The sequence below is a fragment of the Micromys minutus genome, assembly GCF_963924665.1.
Source record: "Micromys minutus genome assembly, chromosome: 32".
Lineage (NCBI taxonomy): Eukaryota > Metazoa > Chordata > Mammalia > Rodentia > Muridae > Micromys > Micromys minutus.
Window position 1 is genome coordinate 4,163,480 of NC_137967.1, and position 22,580 is coordinate 4,186,059.

At 52.5% G+C, this 22,580-nt stretch overlaps 1 protein-coding gene across 1 annotated transcript in view; it reads left to right on the forward strand.

Annotated features, from left to right (window-relative positions):
• The window catches only part of ABCC6 (ATP binding cassette subfamily C member 6), a gene marked incomplete at both ends in the record, with an annotated part of 47,355 nt that overhangs the window by 18,943 nt on the left and 5,832 nt on the right, over positions 1-22,580 (forward strand). The window contains 14 exons of the mRNA XM_080908543.1: positions 1,661-1,864; positions 2,039-2,185; positions 4,999-5,086; positions 6,601-6,673; positions 8,306-8,432; positions 8,609-8,785; positions 10,460-10,627; positions 11,863-12,022; positions 14,309-14,384; positions 16,537-16,663; positions 17,190-17,397; positions 20,165-20,475; positions 21,383-21,582; positions 22,434-22,560. Of these exons, the coding sequence (XP_080764669.1) occupies positions 1,661-1,864; positions 2,039-2,185; positions 4,999-5,086; positions 6,601-6,673; positions 8,306-8,432; positions 8,609-8,785; positions 10,460-10,627; positions 11,863-12,022; positions 14,309-14,384; positions 16,537-16,663; positions 17,190-17,397; positions 20,165-20,475; positions 21,383-21,582; positions 22,434-22,560 (2,193 nt within the window). The remainder of the gene's footprint in view (positions 1-1,660; positions 1,865-2,038; positions 2,186-4,998; positions 5,087-6,600; positions 6,674-8,305; positions 8,433-8,608; positions 8,786-10,459; positions 10,628-11,862; positions 12,023-14,308; positions 14,385-16,536; positions 16,664-17,189; positions 17,398-20,164; positions 20,476-21,382; positions 21,583-22,433; positions 22,561-22,580) is intronic.

The following is a 22,580-nucleotide window of genomic DNA, read 5'->3' on the forward strand; positions in this document are numbered from 1 at the left end:
AGATAGATAGATGATAGATAGATAGATAGATAAGTAAATAGATGATAGATAGATAGCAAGCACACACCTATCATCCCAGTACTAGGGAGGCTGAAACAACAAGATAGTTTGAGGCCAGCCAGGACCACACAGCAGACCCTGTACTGATAAAAAAGAGGAGAGGGTTTAGGAAAATGGAGGTGGATGAACTCACCCTGTTTCACTGTCCCAATCACTCTCCACTGTCACCCTCCTTGTCACCCTCTCTCCCTGTCACCCTTCCTCCCTGTCACCCTCCCTGTCACCCTCCCTTTACTGTGTCACACACCCTCCACTGTCACCCTCCCTCCCTGTCACACACCCTCCCTGTCACCCTCCCTCCCTGTCACCCTCCCTCCCTGTCACCCTCCCTGTCACCCACCCTCCCTGTCACCCACCCTCCCTGTCACCCTCCCTTTACTGTGTCACACACCCTCCACTGTCACCCTCCCTCCCTGTCACCCTCTCTCCCTGTCACCCTCCCTCCCTGTCACCCACCCTCCCTGTCACCCTCCCTGTCACCCTCCCTCCCTGTCACACACCCTCCCTTGTCACCCTCCCTCCCTGTCACACACCCTCCCTGTCACCCACTCTCCCTGTCATCCTCCCTTCCTGTCACCCACCCTCCCTGTCACCCACCCTCCCTGTCACCCTCCCTCCCTGTCACCCACCCTCCCTGTCACCCACTCTCCCTGCCACCCACTCTCCCTGTCACCCTCCCTCCCCATCACCCTCCCTCCCTGTCACCCACTCTCCCTGTCACCCACTCTCCCTGTCACCCTCCCTCCCTGTCACCCTCCCTGTCACCCTCCCTTTACTGTGTCACACACCCTCCACTGTCACCCTCCCTCCCTGTCACCCACTCTCCCTGTCACCCACCCTCCCTGTCAACCTCCCTGTCACCCACCCTCCGTGTCACACACCCTCCCTCTGCTCCTCAGTCCCTCACCCCACTCTGGTACCTCGCCAGCCCTCCTGACCTCTCCCCACAGGCACTCCTCCTCCTCCTTCTTTTTGCCTCTGCAGGTCCCTGGATACCCTCCCAATAGGTGTCCCCTTGCTGAACATGTTGGCTGCTCCCTGGGTGGCCTCAAAAATGCTGTCTACACAGCTGCCCTACAGACCCTGGCATGGAACCCCAAACTCTTTCTCCTGACCTCAAAGCCCTGCCTGCTGCAGCCTCCCCTGTCCTGAAGAACCCAGCTCACTGTCTCCCTTCCCTGCGGTCTCCCTGGTTTTCTCTTGAGTCCTACTGTTCCCTCTCTGCTTGTCCCCTCTCTTGTGTGTGCCTACTCCAGCTGCATGTTCACCACGCACTCAGAGCCTGCAACTTCCTGTTCTTATTACGATCTAGCTCAAGTGACACCTCTACCTCCAGGAAGCCTTCCTGGTAGCACCATCACTCCCACTGGTGGCTTCTGATTGGCACAGTGACAGCAGGCTCAGGTGGCTGAGACAGTCCTGGAGAGGAGCCAAAGCCCAGGGTGTGGATGGGGTACCTCAGGACCCAGGTGGGGGTGCTGGGCTAGTGTGTGGCTTGGAGAAAGAATTTGCAGGGTTTGCAGCAGAGCAAGCCGCAGGGGCCTCCAGGATGGAGAATTCCAGGCTGGTCTCTCTCTTGCCTCCTCTTCTCCTGTCTCAGGAAGAACAGATGAGGCAGAAGGCCTCCCGAGCCCGGCTCACCAGCTCCATGTTGAGAACTGTGAGAACCATCAAGTCCCATGGCTGGGAGTGTGCCTTCCTGGAGCGACTCCTTCGTATCCGGGGCCAGGAGCTGGGCGCCCTGAAGACCTCCAGCCTCCTCTTCTCTGTGTCTCTCGTGTCCTTTCAAGTGTCTACATTTCTGGTGACGTAATTCCGGTCTCGCTGCACGTGCCAGACAGAGGGTTGGGAGAGGACAGGCTTGGGTGGAGAGCTGGTGCCAGCAGCATTGCATCTTATGGGACGCAGAGACCCCCTCAGTGGGTCCCGCCCACCGGAAACGGACAGCGAGCTCAGTGCCACCCTTGTGCCTCAACAGGTGGCGCTGGTCGTGTTTGCTGTCCACACCCTGGTGGCAGAGGACCATGCTATGGATGCAGAGAAGGCATTTGTGACTCTCACCGTGCTCAGCATCCTTAACAAAGCCCAGGCCTTCCTCCCTTTCTCTGTGCACTGCATCGTTCAGGTGAGCTTCGAGGAGGGTCAAGGGGTCAGAGAGCTTGGTCCAGACTCAACACACCTGGACCACTGTCGGGGGGGGGGGGGAAGAGTGCAGCCAAACACCCTCACACGTGGATCAGAGGGCGCAGGGAAAGCTCAGCAAACATCCCCGAGAATGTCACCTTGACATTCAGGAACTCATCCAGGGTCCCCTCCTTTGTTCCTCTGCCTTTTGTCTTTCCCAACACATAGCCTGAGACTTGCTGAAAAGGAGGAAGATTGAACTGCCTCCTCTTCGAATCCTCTTCTTCCTCCTCTCCTCTTCCTCTTCTCTCTCCTCCTCTCTTCTGGCATGTGTTGTTTGCGTGAGTTTGTGTGTTGTGTGGGTGTGTTGTAGGACTGTGGGACATATTTGTGTGTGTTTGTTGTGTGAGTGTGGTATGTGTGTATGTGTGTGTTGTATGAGTGTGGTATGTGTGTGTATGTGTGTGTGTTGTGTGAGTGTGTGGGATGTGCGTGCTGTGAAGATGGTATGTGTGTGTGTGAGTATGTATGAGAGTATTTTGTTGTGAGGCGGTGTGTGGTGTGGGAGTGTGGTATGGGAGTGTGTATGTGTGTTGTGTGACGTGATATGTGTTGTGGGAGTGTGGTGTGTGAGTGTGTTGTCTGAATGTGGTGTGTGTGGGAGTGGGTATATTTGTGCGTGTGTGACACTGGCTGGAAGTCGGTGTCAAATTCTTCCTCTCCCACTCTCTGCCTTACTTTTGAATATTAACTTTTTTAGTCTTTGAGAATTTCAATCAATATGTTTTGACCATGTTCACCTCGCTCTCCCCCTAACTCCTCTCAAATCTACTCCCAACTTTGTGATTCTTCTCTTATTTTTTTATAACCCTCTGAGTCTAATTTGCAGTGCTCATATGTCCTAGTGTGGGGCCATCCTCTGACCGACCAGAGGCCACACCTTGAGTAAACTGACTGTGTAAGTCAGGGTTTCTGTTACTGAGATTAAATAAAAAAGCCACGACCAAAACCTACTTGTGGAGGAAAGGGTTTATTTCAACTGACAGCTTATCTAGGGAAGTCAAGGCAGGAAGTGATGCAGAGTCATGGAAAAGTACAGCTTACTGGTTTGCTCAGCCTCTTTTCTTATATGCCTCGGAATTACCTGGCTGGGGCGGCACCTCCCGCAAACTTGTCTATGGGTCTGCGTTTTCATGGTGTTTCCACAAGCGAGAGTCCCTCTTCCCAAATGACTTGGGCTTATGTCAAGGAGATATAAACTAACCAACACATCTGCTCTCCCTCAGAAGTTACTAATTACCCATAGCCCCTTAGCTAGACATGGGGGCTCACAGGTGCCTCCCTCGGCCACGTTAGGTTGACCGGCTAGGTCTTGCACAGGCAGCCACAGCTGCTGTGACTTCTTGGGGGCAGCGCTCCTGTCCTGTCCATCAGACGGTTTCCCTCAGACACTGTTTCCCTCACATCCTTCCTGACCTCCGGCTCTTCCAGTCTTCCTGCTCTGCCTTCCATGATGTTGGCTGAGTTGTGGTACAGAAGTCACATCTGTAGGTGAGCTCTTCGCAGACGATTCTCTGCTTTCCGACCAGGTGTACGTTTCTGCGTTAGCCAAGGTCTGAGATTTGCACCAATGTTAGGTATAAAGTTACACGCTTCGAAGACAGTTTAATATAAAGTCCACTTGGCAATGTGATAGTGGTGGGTTCATTCCTACAGCCTATAAGCTCCCCAACCATGGGTTATTATCCAGATGTGGAGTGCCAGATGTGCATTTCCACCTGTGGAGCAGGCCTGAAATCCCATCAGAAAACCTTTGGTTACCCAATGACATGCACAATGCTGTTGCATAGGGACACGTCTTTCCATTATAGTCATCAGAGCTCACAGGGATCTCTAGGTAAGAGAGTCGCTAACTTCTTCCTCTAGCAGCCTGCATAGCACCTCCCTGGTACTATGAAAGCTGGCCCTGTGACCAAAGTACATTGTCCCTTAGGCAATAGGGTCTTACCCTCAAACTCTGGTGGGCACTTAGGCCAGAGGTGAGGCATCCCACATCTGACACTGGGCATCTTATTAAGTAATACATGGTTTATGAGAGAAACATTGTCCCTTATGTAGGGTAACTCCAATTAAATCCTATACACATACCTGCATGCATATACACATGGAAGCTTCTAGAATAGCAAGGTTTTTTTTGTTTGTTTGTTTGGTTGGTTTTTTTTATTTGTTAAAGAAAAAAATCTTTAATGATAGTGATCCTTCCCTCTGCCTCACCTCAGTTTTTGAGACAAAGTCTCTCACTGAACCCAGACTGCCGGGCCAGAGAGCTCCATTCTCCAAATGTTGGGATGACAGACATGGGCCGTCATGACCAGCTTTTATGCGGACACTGGGGATTTGAACCCAGGACATTATACTTGCACAGCAAGAACTTTGCCCCACTGAGTTATGTCCTCAGCCCCAGGCCTTCTTTATTGCCAAGGTCACCTCCAGTCACCAAGTATAGGTGTTCAATAGTTGCTCAAGGGCACCCCCCCAGTGGACAGAGTTGGAAGTTACTCCGCATTGTTGCTGGGTACTGTTGGGAAAGGTGCTCTTCCTTTCTCAACCTTAGTTGGAGGCAGCTGGTTTGTTCCAGTCTCTCTTTTGGATTGAGGAGCAGAGAGAAGTCCCCACCCACGTAGAGGTCGTTGTTTTCTACGGCCTACAGACGTCCCAGAATCTAACAAGTGCAAAGTGTTGGGCTGGGTCTTCAGGAAGCCTTCCCCAGGAAGCCCTTCTAGTCTGGTGACTAGCCCGCTCTTGTATCTCCAGGCTCGGGTGTCCTTTGACCGGCTGGCTGCCTTCCTGTGCCTGGAAGAAGTAGACCCCAGTGGCGTGGTCTCGAGCCCCTCCAGATGCCGTGAGTGCTGAGCTGGGCAGGGGGAGGGGGACGGAGACACCGTATGTGATGTAGATCTCGATGTCATGTCACCTGGTGCCCAACATCTTCTGCCAGTGTGCAGTGATGTCTAGTGAAGCACTGTGGGGTGCCACCTAGGTGCTCAGAAGCAGGTACCCCATCCAAAACGTACCCTTGCGCATAAGTCTGGGGAGAAAACCACAGACGTGTGGTTAAGCTAAAGGCTCAAATCAGCGTCAGTGTGGGAACTCACAAACTCTAGTTAGCCAGCTCCCCTCCCCCACCCCTCAACCCCTCCCCAGCTCCTGCTCAATCCTCTCTCTACCTCCACCCCACTCAGTTTCAGCCACTGCCTATGTGACTTTAATTGCTTCAGGGGAGAAGGGCTGAGAATAACCAGTCACCAGAGGAGAGCTTCCCACTCAGTATCATTGAGACATCTGGTCAACCTGCTTATCTGGAAAATGCCCACTGGTACTTAAAACCCTGTCCTTGGGATGGATGCCCCAACCCAGGGACACATCTGAATCCCATCTCTGACATGTTAGAGCCTTGGTGCCCATCTGCAGGGTCCAAGCACCTGCTTTCGGGGGATGGGAGGCTGTCTTGGAGATCATATTAATCCAAGTAACTCAGTCAGACTAGAATGTTTGCAAAATTAATATGTTTATTTACTTATTTAACTTTCTGGCTTAAAAATTAGAAGAAGTAATTTATTTTTATTCTATATATATAAGGATTTTTACTTGCATGTATGTCTGTGTACCTGTGAGCATCTGATGCCTAGGGAGAACAGAAGAGGGCGTCAGATCCCCTGGAACTGGAGTTAGAGAGGGTTGTGAGTTGCCATGTGTATATACTAGAAATTTAGCCTGGGTCCTCTAGGAGAGCAGCCAAGTGCTCTTAGTTACTAACTAATCTCTCTGACCCCCCCTCCATTTTTTGGCTTTTGGAAACAGAGTATTGTAAACCAGACTGGCCTTGAACTTGCTATGTAGCTAAGGTTGGATTTGAACTCATGATTTTTCTGCCTCCACCTCCCAAATACTGGGGTTACAGGCACAAACCACCACACTGAGATTACTTATTTATTTACCAAAACACATAAATAAATAAAAACTTTACTGACAATCTTCATATTTAGCCCAAGCTGGCATCACACTTACTCTATAGCCCAGGCTAGCCTCTGACTCATTACCCTCCTGTCTCAACCTCCCAGGTGCCAGGATTACACAGGCATGAGTCACCATAACCAACTCAAACATTATTTATGTGAGGGGAAAAAAAAAAGGTAGCAGACGGGATTTGAATCCCTGGCTGAGGCCGCCTGCCCCTGTCCCTGTCCCTGTCCCTGTCCCTGTGGTAGGGTCACTGTCAAGTCAGTAGGTGGCAGAACCTTGCTATGTTTCTAGCTGAAATGATGTTCCGGGGTTGGTGCCTTTGAGGCCTTGAACACTGACCACCGGGACGTCTGGAGGGCAGTACCCCTGTAACTGTCTTCCTGTGTCCTGCAGCCTCGAAGGACGGAATCTCTGTACACAACGGCACCTTTGCGTGGTCCCAGGCGAGCCCGCCCTGCCTGCACGGGTATGAATCCCCACAGAGATGCTCTTGGCTTATGAGAAAGTGTTCTACCTGGGTCTGGAGGCCAGGCCAGGCCAGGGTTCTATGCAGAGAGGCAAGGGTTCCTGCATGACACAGCCCTATAGACGGGACACAGGGTACCTGAGCATCCCCCATCGGGCAGGTGACACCCCTGCTTCCCACCTGACCAAGAGGCGCCTTGAGGCCCAGCCTCATCAGCTGTGACCTCTTTCTGTGCCTCTTGTATCCATTTAAGGTCATTGTCACCCATCCCCAAGATACCCCACAAAGAGAGAGAAAGTCTGCCCATGTGTGTCCACCTCACCCCGTACTCTCGGGAGTGTCACTGAGAACTCTCTTGCTGTTCACAGGCTCTGTTCTAGATGTTGGTGACAGAGGGAAGGCTGGGGGGCTCAGCTCTCTTGGGGTAACATCTGGATGGACATGGGACAAAGTGGAAAGTCTGGGGAAGGGACAAAGCTGGCCGTGTGGATAGGTCGGCCTTCCAGTTGAGAGTGTAACCAAGGTCAGGGGAAGGCTCTTTGAACAGCAGGGAGACCAAAAGCAAAGACCCAGGCTCCCCCTCAGTCTTACCCTGTGATATTTGGGCTGAGAATTCCTTACCGCCGGGCTGTCCTGGGCCTTGTAATATGTTTGGCAGGACTGAAAGCTACTGAACGCTGTCCCCAATCAGCTGTGGGACAAACACACCTCTGGATGTTGCCAAATGATTCCACCCAACTAAGGCAAGATCACGCCCGCCGAAAGCCACTGAACTATGCTTAAGAAGCACTGAGCACACCTTTCATCCCAGCGCTCAGGAGGCAGAGGCAGGCGGATCTCTGAGTTGGTCAGCCTGGTTCACAAAGCAAGTTCCAGGACAGCCAGGGTGACACTGTGAAATCCTGTCTTGAAGAAAAAGGAAAGAGGGGAGGGAGGGAGGGAGGGAGGAAAAGAAAGAGAAAGAGAGAAAAGACAAGGAAGAGGAAGTGGAGAAAGAGGAAGGAGAAGGAGCAGACGTAGAAGCAGAAACAGAAGCTTGAAGAGCATAGCTGGGTATAACTCAAGCTCCCCAGAACTTAAGGGTTATAAACTGATTTGGTTTTCTGAAACACAGTCTCACTGTGCCGTCTTGGCTGGCCTGACACTCACTCTGTAGATCAGGCTGGCTTCAAACTCAGAGATCCGCCAGCCTCTGGCTCCTTAGTGCCGGGACCATAGGTGGACGTCACCACGTCTAGCCGTGACTTACTCTTTAACAGGTCCCTGTGGTTTCTGTGTAAGGGCTGACTGCAGGAGATGGGCAGGAGGAGGAGCCTGGGGCAGAGGCAGGGAGAGCAGGCAGGCATGCATTGCAAAGGCCTGAGCAAGAGACTACAACAGCCAAGCCCTCACGCCAAGGTCTCTCTGTGTGTGAGTGCGTGTGTGCACCCGTGGATCTGCACATCTGATGTGCTCAGAAGGCAGAAGAAAGGTGGTTCCAATAGCCAAGCAAGGATCAGGGAGGAAACTTCCTATATGTCCTCTTAATGGCCCTGGGGTCATTAAGGATGGGGTGGGTGTGTCTGGGGTCCCCCCCCCTTCTATACATACCCAGGCTGGGTCTTCAGGGCTTCATCTCCCCTGGATTGTCAGGATCAACCTCACCGTGCCCCAGGGCTGTCTGCTGGCTGTTGTGGGTCCAGTGGGGGCTGGGAAGTCCTCCCTGTTGTCTGCCCTGCTTGGGGAGCTGTTGAAGGTAGAAGGGTCTGTGAGCATTGAGGTAAGACCGTCCCCATTCCTCCCTGCCCCAGCCGCTAAGGTGTATCTTCAGAGATGCCGCACGCACGTCTTTCCCTCACAGCCAGGATCCCTCATTCCCTGGCTCAGCCTCCCTCCCTCTGAGCACCCAAGTTTCCCTACTCTCCTACGAGCTACCAACAGTAAGGAGTGTTTCAGGGTTCCGTGGCCTACGTGCCTCAGGAGGCCTGGGTGCAGAATACCTCTGTGGTGGAGAATGTGTGCTTCAGGCAGGAGCTGGACCTGCCCTGGTTGCAGAAAGTTCTAGAAGCCTGTGCCTTGGGGTCTGATGTGGCCAGCTTCCCTGAAGGCGTCCACACCCCAATAGGGGAGCAGGTGAGGAGACCCTAGGATCATATGCTTCCCTGACCTGAGGGTAGGAAGATGGGGGACAGTAGGGACAGAAAGGGGGAGGGGAAGGAGACTCCAGGTCGGGGCCAAACACACATCACTGTTCAGTTATTGAAAGACACTAATTAAAAAAAAACAAAACAAAGACAAAAAGAGAACAGATTGCCTGCATGGTGATGCTAATCAAACCACTTCCTCTCTCTTGGCCTCGCCAATGTATCTGAGCCGAGACAATCCCCACACAGGCTTCTAAAGCTATAGAACCAACCAGCTAAGGACAAAATCTGGCCCACTACTTGTTTTTGTGAATAAAGTTTTATTGGGACACAACCATCTATCCAGTGGCTTGTGGTCTACAACTGTTTTTGCTCTCAGAGGTCAGAGCTGGGTAACTGGGACAGACATCAGATGGCCTTCAAACTTTATGGGAGTTACTCCCTGGTCCAGCCTAGAAAATGTGGGCTGACCCTGCATTAGGAAACTGGAGATCAAACCTAGGCCTTTGCAGATTCTGTGCAATGGCTTCCCTTCTGAGCTACAGCCCCCGCTTTGTTTTTGGTTTGAGATGGGATCTAGGACTTTGGGGAAAGGTGTCCTGATTTTGGACAGTGTCTCTTTGTGTAATAGGAACTTACTATGAAGACCAGGCTGGCCTCAAACTCAAAGAGATCAGCCTGCCTCTGCCTCCTGAGTGCTGGGATTAAGTACCACCATGCCCAGCTGGGGTCTAAAACTTTTGATCCTTTGGTCTCTGCCTCTTGAGTCCTAAGATGACAAGCATGTCACCACAGCTGTCTCAGGGCCCCTAGTTTCCATCTCTTCTCCCTTAAGACCAATCCCAGCACAGCAGGTAGAAAGCACTGTGCCAACAGGCCCTTACTCCCTCTCTCCTTCTAGAACTCTCAGGTTTCCTTCCCCTCAGAGTCAGAGCCAAAGTTCTGACCATGTGAGCCTCTGTGTGAGCCCATTTTTCTCTCTCTGGTCATACGTCCCTGTTCCTGCTCTCTCCAGCTACAGGGACCCCACCCTGCGCACTCATAGTCCAGGGCTATGCTCTTTCCCAGCGGGAAATCAGTCTCCCTGGGATACACCTCCCTCCTCTTGTCACCTTCAAGGACAGGCCTGCTTTGTCAGCTCTCCCAATGCATATTCATTAGAAAGGGACAGGAAAGAAGGAACGTGGGTACTTCTAGAGCCCCACAGCCAGGTACATCCCAGTAGAGCAGCCATGGCTGGGCACTGGCTGAACGCAAATAGGGACTGGGTGTGTAGGTGACAGGGACCCGGAAGAGAGACGGGGGGGGGGGTTGATGGAACACAGTGCACATGGTGTCCCCAGAAGGGAGACTGGGAAGGGGGAAGCAGGCTCAGGCCAGCAAGAGTTGTGGCTCAGTGTTTATAGCCAAGCCTGACCCAAGGCACCTCGAGCTGCCCCGGACTGAATGAGCCAGGGTGTCCCTTGTTTATGCCATTCTGTCCTGTTGCTGTCATGGTTTTGTATTTCACCCTGTAGCCCAGGCTATCCCAGAACTCAGGAATCCACCTGCCTCTGCCTGCCAAGCGTCGGGATTAAAGGTGTGCGCCATCACTGTCCAGCCTCCTGGTTCTGATGTCACCAGCAGACGTGGATCTGAGCCCCTGTCTTGCTCGTGTCCCCAGGGCATGAATCTCTCTGGGGGCCAGAAGCAGCGGCTGTGCTTGGCTCGCGCTGTGTACAGAAAGGCTGCTGTGTACCTGTTGGATGACCCCCTTTCGGCCCTGGATGCTCATGTCAGCCAGCAGGTCTTCAAACAGGTCATCGGACCCGGCGGACTGCTCCAGGGTACGGTAAGTGGAGTTCTGTCCTAACCAAGGACTGACTGTCTTATCAGTCCAGTTTCCTTCTCTGTATCGGTCAGCGTTTCCTGCAAAGATGCTGTGTAACAAACAGCTCCCCAAATCCCAGTGGTCAAACTATTCATAATGTCTCAAGTTTCCAATGGTCTAAAATTGGCACATAATCAATTTTTTTTAAGAGACATAGATTTCGATCCTTCCCTGGGGTCCCAATACTTTCTCATGGTGCTAGTTGTAGCCGTGAACTGTGGCTCTGTATGCTGTGCATCTTGAGGAGGAAAAAGCAAACTCTGAGAAATACCTCTCGGCAGAACCTTGATGCTCGGCGTATTAAGTGTAACGTATTCCCAGGACCGTATGTGGCTCAGTGGTTATATTACATGCACAGAGCCCCAAGTTGCGCCCCAACATTCATGAACCAGTGCCACGGAGCATGCCTGTAGTCCACCCATTAGGGGGTGGAGACAGGATGATCAGAAAGTCAAGGTTATCCTTGACTGTTGGCTTTAACCGATAAGTCAGCACAGCCTAGTCATTGGGAGGAAAGCCTTGATTGAGGAATTTCTTGATCAGACTGGCCTATGGGCGTGTCTGTTAACTGACGTAGGAGGGCCCAGTCCTCTGTGGACATCACGACCGCTGTCTCTAGGCATGTGGCCCTGGGCTGTGCAGTGAAGCTAAGCATGGTCCTTTGAGGGAACCACCCAACAAGCCACACCGTCATGGCTCCTGCTGTACTTCCTGGGCTGGGAGTGAGTTCCCGGGTTGGGGGTAATAGCACATGGAATAGGAGGCAGGCCTGCCTTCAGGTTCCTGCCTCAAGTCCCTATCCAGACTTCCCTCCGTGATCGACCATGTGTAACCTGAATAAATCCTGTCCTCCCTTAAGTTGCTTTTGGTCATGTTTGTCACAGCAACAGAGAGGCAGTTAGAGCACTTGGCCACAGAGTGAGTTCAAGACCAGCCTGGGCTACACGAAACCCTGACTCAAAAAGAGTTTCATAATGTGTGTCCACTTGCTATATTCTCAGATGACCACAAGACCCCATTAGCATGCGAAGCTCTCGGAGGTTGGTCTGAAGCCTACATCTTCTAAATTTGAAATGCTCACACTACTCTCTTTGGGTATGGGATTTTCCAGAAGTGCAGGCACATAGGAAGAGGCTCTCTCACTCCCTCACCCGGGGACACTCCAGCACGTGTAACTTCTGCCCTCCCCTGTCCAGACTCGGATCCTCGTAACACACACGCTGCACGTCCTGCCCCAGGCTGACCGGATCCTGGTGTTGGCCAACGGGACCATCGCAGAGATGGGCTCCTACCAGGACCTTTTGCATAGGAACGGAGCCCTGGCAGGTCTTCTGGATGGAACCAGGCAGCCTGCAGGCGAAGGAGAAGGAGGTACCGGCTGAGTCTCTGTGCCTGGCTCCCTCCGGGCAGAGGCTGCAAGGGTCCCGCTGGTGGGTGGAGTGCCTTAACCATACCCATCTTGAGGACCCGCCTGGCACTGTGTCCCTGCATGCAGGCCACCCCTCTCCCACCAGAAGCCAAGGACACCCTTGGTTCTCTCTGCGTGTTTACGTGTGTAGGTGCACATGTGTGTTCCCGTGTGTGTACGTATGTGGTTGGAGACTATCTCAGCTTATTAGGATCTAAGGCTCCCTGGTTCTGCTGGACTGGCTGGCCAGTGAGCTCCAGGGACCCTTCTGTCCCCACCTTCCTAGAGCTGGGGTTACAAGCATGCACAATCGTGCCTGGCTTTTTCTGTGGGTTTGGGGACAAGTTCTTTACCAACATGGCCATGTCTTCGGCCCTAACGTACAATACTCCACTTGATCCTTACAAGAGCCCTCTGAGGTGGGGGCGGCCACCACTGCCCTTGTGCAGATGAGGAAAATGAAGGCTACACCTGTGGCCCCAGAGTAGCGTCCTGTGTCTAGGCTCAAAGATGCTAAAAAAGATACTTCAGGGAGTGATTACTTCTGGAAGTTTGGTGTTTACCCTCTGGAATGCAGAAGTACCACTGCCCATGAGCTCAGTGAGAAATACCAACCGAGACACATCACTCATTTCACCGAGTCAGCATGGGGCCTGATTGTCTCCATTTCACAGATGAAGAAACTGAGGCCTGCAGGTTAAGAAAGTAGCCCAAGGTTACGTACATGTGTGGCTTGTTGTCAACAGGGCTAGGCCACAGAGCCAAACTGCTAGGTGTCAGAGAAGATGTTTTTTAATTGGTAGGACATGCTGTCCCCCATGTCTTCAATTCTTGCCTTAACATTACTCCTGGTCTTGGTCCTGCCTTGTCTAGAAACATCTGCTCAGCATTGCCCCTAAATGGTAGGCTGGGGAGATGGCTCCGCTGGCAAAGAGCCTTGCTACAGAAGGGCCTGAGTTCAGTCCTCTGCACCATGTGAAATGCTGGGCGTGGTAGCACACACAGTCCCAGCTTTGGGGACACTGGTGCAGGAGGACTCATGGGATTTGCTGCCCCATCAGCCTAGCTGCCTGAGTTCTAAGCCAGGGAGAGATTCTGTCTCACAAAACAAGGTAGACAACACTCAAGACTGTCCTCATGCATACACATATACACATACATGAACACATGTGTACCCATATGGTGTACATACACACCACACACACACACACACACACACACACACACACACACACACTTGTACAAAAAAAAGGGAAACATCTGTCTTAGTTAATTTCCTATTACCGTAATAAGACATCAGGACCAAGACGACATATAGAAGAAAGAGTTTATTTGGGGTTTATGGTTCAAAGGCTTAGAGTCCATGATCATGGTGGGGAGTATAATAGCAGCAGGCAGGCATGGTAGCTGAGAGATAACATCTTGAGACACAAATCACAAGGCAGAGAGAGAGAGAGAGAGAGAGAGAGAGAGAGAGAGAGAGAGAGACTGGAAATGACTTGGGCTTTGAAAATTCTCAAAGCCTGCTGCCAGCGACACGCCTCCTCCAACAAGGCCACGCCTCCCAATCCTTCTCAAATAGTTCTAACAACTGGGGCTCAGTGCTCCAAAGAATGAGTCTCACAGGGTAATTCTCCTTCAAACCACCACGGCACTTTACAATTGACTCACAGCGTCATTTTTTGTTTTTAAGCTTAAAGATGGCAGTTTGAGCTCAGAACCTGCCCATGTGCATTGGACAGCTTTCTCTGTGACAGGGCTGCACAGCAAATATCACCCATGCTTCAGTGGTCTGTAATAGCAGCTATTTCTTGTTCAGAGGTCTGGAGCTAAGTATTTCTGCTCAGAGATTTCTGACCCAACCTGGGAAACATCAGATAGAAGGCTGTGCCTGGGGGATCTGGCCCCTGAGGGGTCATGTGAGTTAGCTAGGAAAGAACATTCTAGGCAAGTGTGTTGCGGGAGGAGAGGCAACCTGACCATATGCAGTAACCACGCTTTTCCCAGCTCCATGGCGTGGGCTCAGTGTTTTCTGAATGAATGAAAGAGGATGAACCAATAATGCTTCTGCGTGACCCCGGGGAAGGGCCGGGAGCAGAGAAAGGTTGCTAGAGCTGCAGCGGGGACTGTGCTAGGAAATGTTTGCTCAGAGAGATCAAAGCACCACAGCTGGGGGTGTCAAAGCCAGCATCTGGACTATGGCGTGGCTTCGCTGACATTCTTGACCCTTGCAGGAGCGCACGCTGAGGCCACCAGTGACAACCTTGGAAGCTTCCCTGGAGGTGGGAAACCCGCGCACAGACCAGAGAGGTGGGTTCACTGGTGCTCAGCAAGGGGTGACCAGGCTGAGGCCAAAACGTGATTTCCTTGTGGCTACTGTGCCTCAGACAGAGGGGACAGCCAAAATCATTTATAGCATGCCTGTCTAGTACCCCTATGAGCTCGGGGATGGATAATTCATTCACCCCAAATGATCCATCAGTCAACTGACAGTGAGACGCCTCCAAATTGTCAGTTCTAGACCAGTACCTTGTAGTGGGCCAGCGCCAGTCAGTAAAGCAGAAAGCTCCTCAGCATGACTGGAAATGACCATGTAGACTGCAGTTCCTGTTCTGCCAGGCAGGCTGGGCTGGAGTCTGGCCAGAGCACACAGCTAGGGGACGCCGAGAGAGTCCACTGTCCCCCTTATTACCAGTCCTCTGCCCCCAAGGCACATGTGGACTCACCATGGACCTAGACTTTGACAACAGGTCACTGTGTACCAGACTTCTATACCAGCAGTGGACGAGCATACAAGGGAAGCTGGGGGTCTTTGGGCCTGAGGGGACAGTGAGGATGGGGACAGATCCGCTAACATCATGGCCACTCTGAGAGTGCTCCTGAGAAGCAGGGCAGTGCTCTGGGACCTGAGTAAGATCAGGTAGATGTTCACGTGTGTGTATGTGATGAAGGAGGAGGGTGGGGAGGAGGGAGAGAGGAGAGGAGGGAGGGAGGGGAGGAGGGAGGAAGGGGAGGAGGGAGGAAGGGGAGGAGGGAGGGAGGGGAGGAGGGAGGTGAGGAGGGAGGGAGGGAGGGGAGGAGGGAGGTGAGGAGGGAGGGAGGGAGGGGAGGAGGGAGGGAGGGGAGGAGGGAGGGAGGGAGGGGAGGAGGGAGGAAGGGGAGGAGGGAGGGAGGGAGGGGAGGAGGGAGGAAGGGGAGGAGGGAGGGGGAAGAAGGAGGAAAAGAGGGAGGGAGGGAGGGGAGGAGGGAGGAAGGGGAGGAGGGAGGGGGAAGAAGGAGGAAAAGAGGGAGGGAGGGGAGGAGGGAGGGAGGGGAGGAGGGAGGGAGGCAAGGAGGGAGGGAGGCAAGGAGGGAGGGAGGGGAGAGGGATGAACTATGTCCATGCAGGGATTGACATGTATGGATGGGTAGAATGAAGAGAGTGTGGAAGAGCAGATGGGGGATGCATGGACGGAAAGACCAAATGAGGCATGGACAGATGGACAGATGGAAGGATGCTGGGCTGGATGGTGGAGGGAAGGAAAGAAGCAGAGATGGGTGGATAGAGAAGGGATGGGCAGGTAGATGATTCTCCGGATAATAAATGACGGGTAAGTGCTGGGAAGACAAGAGTGATAAATGGTAGAGACCCCACTTTGTATCTAGGGACAGAAGAGTTCAGTCCGTGCACTCCACAGATGGCAGGAGTGTCACCTGTGAGATGTCTTATCGGACAGGGTCTGAGGGCAAACAATGGGACGGAAGCCAAGGCCAGAGGGGAACTTCAGGAGACGGAGTTCCCTGTGGACAACTGTTTTAATCTGGTGAAATGGCACCAGGGGACAGGCTTGCCTGACTCTAGACTGATGGAGCTGGCTACCATGTTGGAGAAAGAATGGTACCTGGACCATCCATTTACCAGTGTATCTGTCCGTGCACCTACCCATCCACGCATTCACACCCATCACATATTCATACCCACCCTGCATTCACACCAACCACACATTCACACCCACCACGCATTTACACCCACCACGTGTTCACACCCACCATGCGTTCACACCCACCCATGCATTCACACATCCATGTACTCACACCCACCCATGCATTCACACACACCCATGCATTCATACTCACCCATGCATTCAAACCCAACCACCCATTCACACACACACATGCATTTACACCCAACCACGCATTCACACACACCCATGAGTGCACACACCCTTCTTTTTATCCATCCCTGGAACCACATCTCTCTCACACCCATCCACCCTTGCATCTATCTTCTGTCTTCCTATCCATCTATACTTTCTGTCCATCCACCCACGTGTCCATGAATGCACAGCCCCTCCCTCCTTCCTGGGCAGATGAATGGAGAGCTAGAATGGACCCCGCAGAGCTCACTGGCTACCACCGGAAGCAGCTCACGGTCCCCCGTAGGAAGAGACACTAACATGTCCTGATTTCCTCTAAACGCTAGGCCCAGACCCACCGAGGCAGCCCCTGTGAAGGGCAGCACTACTTCAGAGGCACATCTGGAGCCTTCTCTGGATGACCCTGAGGGCCCCGGACTGACAGCTGGAGAGGACACTGGGCGATTTGGCCGGGTAACGACCAGGGCTTTTGCTTCAGCTCTAACAAAACGGGGGCGGGGGGGGCTCACTTTTCTAGAGTACCTACTGTGCCCCAAACAGGATTGTAACCTCCCTGATTCTAAATCCTCACAATACCCCACCTCCATTGCTCCCTCAAAAAAAGCCAGACGGCAGGCAATAACCTCATTTTAAAGATGAAGGAGCCAGGGTGTATATACAGGCCAATTCTTGTCTCTACGATCAACACTCAAGACTAGGGAAGCCCAAATGTGAAATCCATAGTCCCCCTTCTTCCAGACTGCCTCGCTGTCCCTCAGTCCACCTTATCCTGAACCCATACATGCCTCCCCTCAGCCGCCCTCACTCACCCCCCCACACAGACATGGCTTCCCGTGACCCACACGGGGCTCTAGCAGGAGGATCCTGAGGCAAGGGTCTGAAGGAGGAGATGGCTCTGCGAGTGTTACCTTTGGGAACCTGACCGACAGGCTCCTCACTCTTTCCCTTCTCTGCCCACCTTCCTTTACATTTCTCACAGGTGAAAACCACCACGTACCTGAGCTACCTACGGGCCGTGGGCACGCCCCTCTGCACCTACACCCTGTTCCTCTTCCTCTGCCAGCAAGTGGCATCCTTCTGCCAAGGCTACTGGCTGAGTCTCTGGGCCGATGACCCGGTTGTGGATGGCCAGCAGATGCATGCAGCCCTGCGCGGCTGGGTCTTTGGGCTCCTTGGCTGTCTGCAAGGTACCCCGTGTCAGTGAGCACGACTCAAGTCCCGCCTCCCACCCCACCCCTTCTGTCCTTGAATGTCTGCTTAGAACGTCCTAAGACCAACCATCCCCGGTGTCCTTAAGGTGTGGGTGGAGGGGAGTGGGGTCTGGGGGACAGAGCTTTCCTGCTAAGAGTCTGTTAAGTTTGCTAGCGAATGACATCAATCTCCCATCATTCCCCGGGGCACAGCCACACTCACCACGCCTTTGCCCAGACTACACTCCTTCCCCAGCACTCGCGCCGCCTCTTTCGCTGCCCTCATCTCCCCTTTTTCTTGTCTTTCTGTTCCCTTAAAAAAGCATCTGTTCCTTTGCTTACTAATTTTCAGCACGCGCATGGGCGCACAGACTCCGCAGCTCGTTCATAGTCACGTCTGCCAGAGCGGGTTTTCTCCTTCTATCATGCTATCCTGGGATGGATATGCACGGGCCACCAGCCCTGGGAGCAAGTCCTTTTCCTGTTGAGCCTCCCCGCCAGCCCAGCTTAACTTATTCTTTCAATCAGAGGCAGTCTTTTCTTCCAGTCCAGGCTGACCTCAAACTCAAGGTCCCCGTGTCAACCTCCTACACGCTAGGGTTACAGGTCTGTACCATCACACTCAACTCCTTCTATAAAACAGTGACAATAATTAATATCTTATGATTAAATAATAAAGTATATATTCTATAACATATATAAAATATAAACAAATAATGTATAATATAGCATGGTACATATTATACATTTTATATTATTAAATAATATAACTAATATATAATACAATAATGACTATTTTATTATATAATTAGTTATTTATTTATATTTATATATTTATATGACTATTATTATATAATATGTTATATACTTGTGATGACTATATAATATAATAACTATTATTATTATTCCTTAAGTGGGTGCAGGTTCACCTCTGCTGCAAGGCAAGGTGCAAAGAGTTCCCATGTGGCCTCTGCCACGGGGGACGCCAGGCTGCAAAGTGATATTACCATATTGCAACATAAATATCGACTAAGCCAATCATCCTGTGACCTCACGTGGAGTGGCACTGGCTTATGTAGATGTCCCCACAACCTCCACACTCAGGCTACTGAGCAGCCATGTCCCGGCAAGGACCGGCTATGGTGTCCTTGCACATAGCATCGTTCTCCCTGTCCCAGTGCCCGCTGTCCTTACCCCTCATCCCCTTACATTTCAAACATGGCTGCAGTGAAAAAATGCTGCTGGGCTCGTGGGTTTGGCCCCATCATGAAATTTGAGTTACTCAGAAATTGTGACACTCTCCGGTAACCCCAGCTACTCAGAGGCTGAAGGTAGGACTGATATACGTTAAGACTATCCTGGGCTCAAGGACAGCCCGGGCAACTTGGTGGCATACCGTCACAAAATGGGGGACTGAGGAGATGGCTCTGTGCAAAGGCTCCTGCCATCAGACCTGTTAGCTAGAGTTCAGTTCTTGCGAGCCACATGGTAGAGATCAAACACACACACACACACACACACACACACACACACATACACGTGTACAAGATAAATGTGGTTTCTAAGTGAAGAGGGAGGGGCTGTCTGAGGATATAGCTTAGTGTAAAGTGTTTGCTTAGCAAGCGTGAAGCCCTGGGTTCAGTCCCCAGCACTACAGACAAAAGGCAGCTTCAGTATGATCCACTAGGACAGTAGCCACATCGGCGACACGCCCTGAGCCTCTTCTCCCTTGTAAATAGGCAAATCAGCCCTGGCTTTAGGGACCCTCACAGTCGACACCTGTCTGCCACAGCTGGGAGAAGTTGCTTAAATGCAGATGGTGGTTAAATCCAGACAGACTGTGAGCAGTCAGTCAGCCATGCTGGAACGAATCATTTGGGTGACATGCAACTACATGTTAGCTACCTAGCTAGGGCGAGCCTGGGCTGGCAGCATGCCCCCCGAAGGCTCATTACTCCAGAGGTGGAAGCAGAAAGGTCAACCATTCAAAGTTAGCCTCTTACTACATCGCAAGTTCAAGGCCAGCTTGGGCTACATGCGACCCTGTCTCAAAAGAAACAAAACGTTATTCGTGAATTCTGTAGTCTCCAGAATCACAGTTTTCTCCCACAGTACTTAGGTGGACCATCTTAAACCCAACCAGCCACAGAGCTGGTTCGTGGCGGAGGCTGGGGGAGACCTTGGGAGCAGGTGCTGAAGACTCAGTGCCACCCTACTTGCAACAGGCCACCTCAGCATCCCCAACACTCCACGCTTCACTCCAGCTCAGCCTTCATCCGCAGGGAAGGTTTTGATTGGCCCCTTTATGAAGCAGGTGACCACCATGAACCAATCACAGTGACCCGCATGGCTGGTGTGCTCTGACTGGCTACTTGAGTCGTGTGACTGCCTACACCGTGCTCTGGGGCTCCAATTGACAGTAGGGTCGCCTTGGCCGTGCCTCCCCTTGCAACCTCTTTCCCAGCTTCTGGTGGCTTCTGAACCCTCTGTTTACCTTAGCAGTTGCGGCTTCTCCGGTCTCTGTCTGTGTCTGTACATCTGTCTCCTGCCTGTGCTCAGTTCTTAGGATACAAAGATCAGGGGTAGGCCTCACCCTGAATCTAGAATATTCTTTTATTGTACCTGTGAGAGTCGTATTTTTAAATAGGGTTGTGTTTAGAGGTCGAGGTAGGTATGGGTTTGGGGAGAGAGCAATGGGTCGTCTGGGTACTGGGAAACCTGCCCAGCCCTGCACCCCGCTCCACTCCCAACTCCTCCTCTGCAGCCGTCGGACTGTTTGCCTCCATGGCTGCGGTGTTTCTGGGTGGGGTCCGGGCCTCAGGTCTGCTTTTCCGGAGCCTCCTGTGGGACGTGGCTCGCTCTCCCATCGGCTTCTTTGAGCGCACGCCGGTCGGGAACCTGCTGAACCGCTTTTCCAAGGAGACGGACACAGTGGATGTGGACATCCCGGACAAGCTGAGGTCCCTGCTGACCTACGCCTTTGGGCTCCTGGAGGTCGGCCTGGCGGTGACGATGGCCACGCCTCTGGCCATTGTGGCCATCCTGCCTCTCCTGCTCCTCTATGCTGGGTTCCAGGTATGGGGAGCCTTGGGCTGGCTGAGGTCACTTCTGTCAGTCCCCTGCCTCTGGGCAAGGCTCAGTGGGAGAAGGTCTGCAGATTACCACGGGATGAAGAGACTAAAAGCCCCGCCCCTACCACCCCTGTTGAACCCACACAAGTCTCTGTCTCTCGGTCACTCCCAAGAGCTCCTCATGTCTAACTTTGGGTTTTATTGCTGCAGTGTCTCATTGCACTCTGCAGAGCACAGCACTGCATCCGCAGGACTATAGTGTATTAAAATGTCTGTTCCCTTTGCCAGGGCCAGAGACAAGGCCCGAGGCAAAGAACAGCCTCTGAGCCAGGAACGGTGGGGTGGGGTATTTGTAATGTTTGTAGCCGGCTCTTTGGGACGCAGATGTGGACCCCAAAGCTCTGCTACCCTGCGTGGACACAGCCTGGGCTACATGGGACACTCACTGAGCTGGTCTTTGAGAGGCTCCGGCTAGCTCAGCCAGGCCTCAACTCGAAGATGCTTTTGCCAGGGGACAAGCATACCTCAGTTGCCCTCTGCTCTGCTTCCCCAACGCTTAGGAAGTCTTTCAGCGATCCAACCCAGGAAAGATTTTGATTGGCCTGTGATGGGTCATGTGCCTGTCCAAAACCAATCATAGGGCCAATGTGCTGTTAGGCTGGGTCACGTGACCATCCATACGTCCAGGACAATTACTGAGGGTAGCCTCCTTAGCAACCATGACTGCTGGTAGTCCACCTGATTTGGGGCAGAGGCTTTGACATTAGACAGTGATGGTTTTGAACCGGGTCCTGTTGCTACATTCAGCAACTGTCGAATCACCCCTGCTACAGAGAAGGCGAGCAATCGGCTCCTTGTACGCTCGAAGCTCCCTCTCAGTGTCTCACCCCTTCTCCCTTCTCCCACCACAGAGCCTCTATGTGGCCACATCTTGCCAGCTGAGACGTCTGGAGTCGGCCAGCTACTCATCCGTATGCTCCCACATGGCTGAGACCTTCCAGGGCAGTCTGGTGGTCAGGGCCTTCCGGGCCCAGGGACCCTTCACGACTCAGCACGACGCCCTCATGGATGAGAACCAGAGGGTCAGTTTCCCGAGACTGGTGGCTGACAGGTAGGAAGAGCCTGGGGTCAGAATAGACCTGGAACCCCCTCCCCACAAGAGTTGCACTGTGTAGTTAGAGAGGGCCACACGGCTTGACCACAGCCACACAAGCTAGGGACCATCTGAGGCGGAGTCCCACTCAGAACTTCTGAACACAGAACAGCCAAAGCCCCTGGCGTTCAATGGGTTGGAGGTACCGAAAGGATGGTTGCCAGGCAACCATGCCGACCTCTGTTTCCTTGCTGACAGGGAGCTGGTACCTTTAATTCTCCATCAAGAAAGAGCAAGACAAGTTCAAGTTTTGCCCGTTTCAAGCTGGTAGACTCTGAACAAGTTGCATGACCTCTCTGGGCTTCATTTACTCAATTGTTGTCACATTCGAGTTGGCCGGAAGGGTTAAAGCGTCCGTGCCTGGCACCCTCCAGCCTTCCTTGAGCCTCAGTTTCATCAGCTATCAAATGGAAACAGTATCTTCTCCCCTCCCAGGGACATGAGAGGCTAGGTGAGTTGAGGCTAGCCCCCCAGCTCTGAGAACTTGCCGATCTTATACTCCATGCACACTTAGCGATTGAATGAATGCCAGAATGGAGCTCACTGAGGTAGAAGATACAGTGTATCTATCCCTTGAGAATGCATCTGTTGAGCACATATGTCTTAGTTAGGGTTCTACTGCTGTGAACAGACACCGTGACCAAGACAAATCTTATAAGGATAGCATTTTATTGGGGCTGGCTTACAGGTTCAAAGGTTCAGTCCATCATCATCTAGGTTGGAGCAGGGCAGAATCTAGGGAGGCATGGTGCAGGCAGGGCTGAGAGTTCTACATCTTCATCTGAAGGTTGCTGACTTTCCCTTTACAGGTGGCTGGCTACCAACCTAGAGCTCCTGGGGAACGGCCTGGTGTTTGTGGCTGCTACATGTGCTGTGCTGAGCAAGGCTCACCTGAGTGCCGGCCTCGTGGGCTTCTCCGTCTCTGCTGCCCTCCAGGTACTCCAGCATCTTACCCC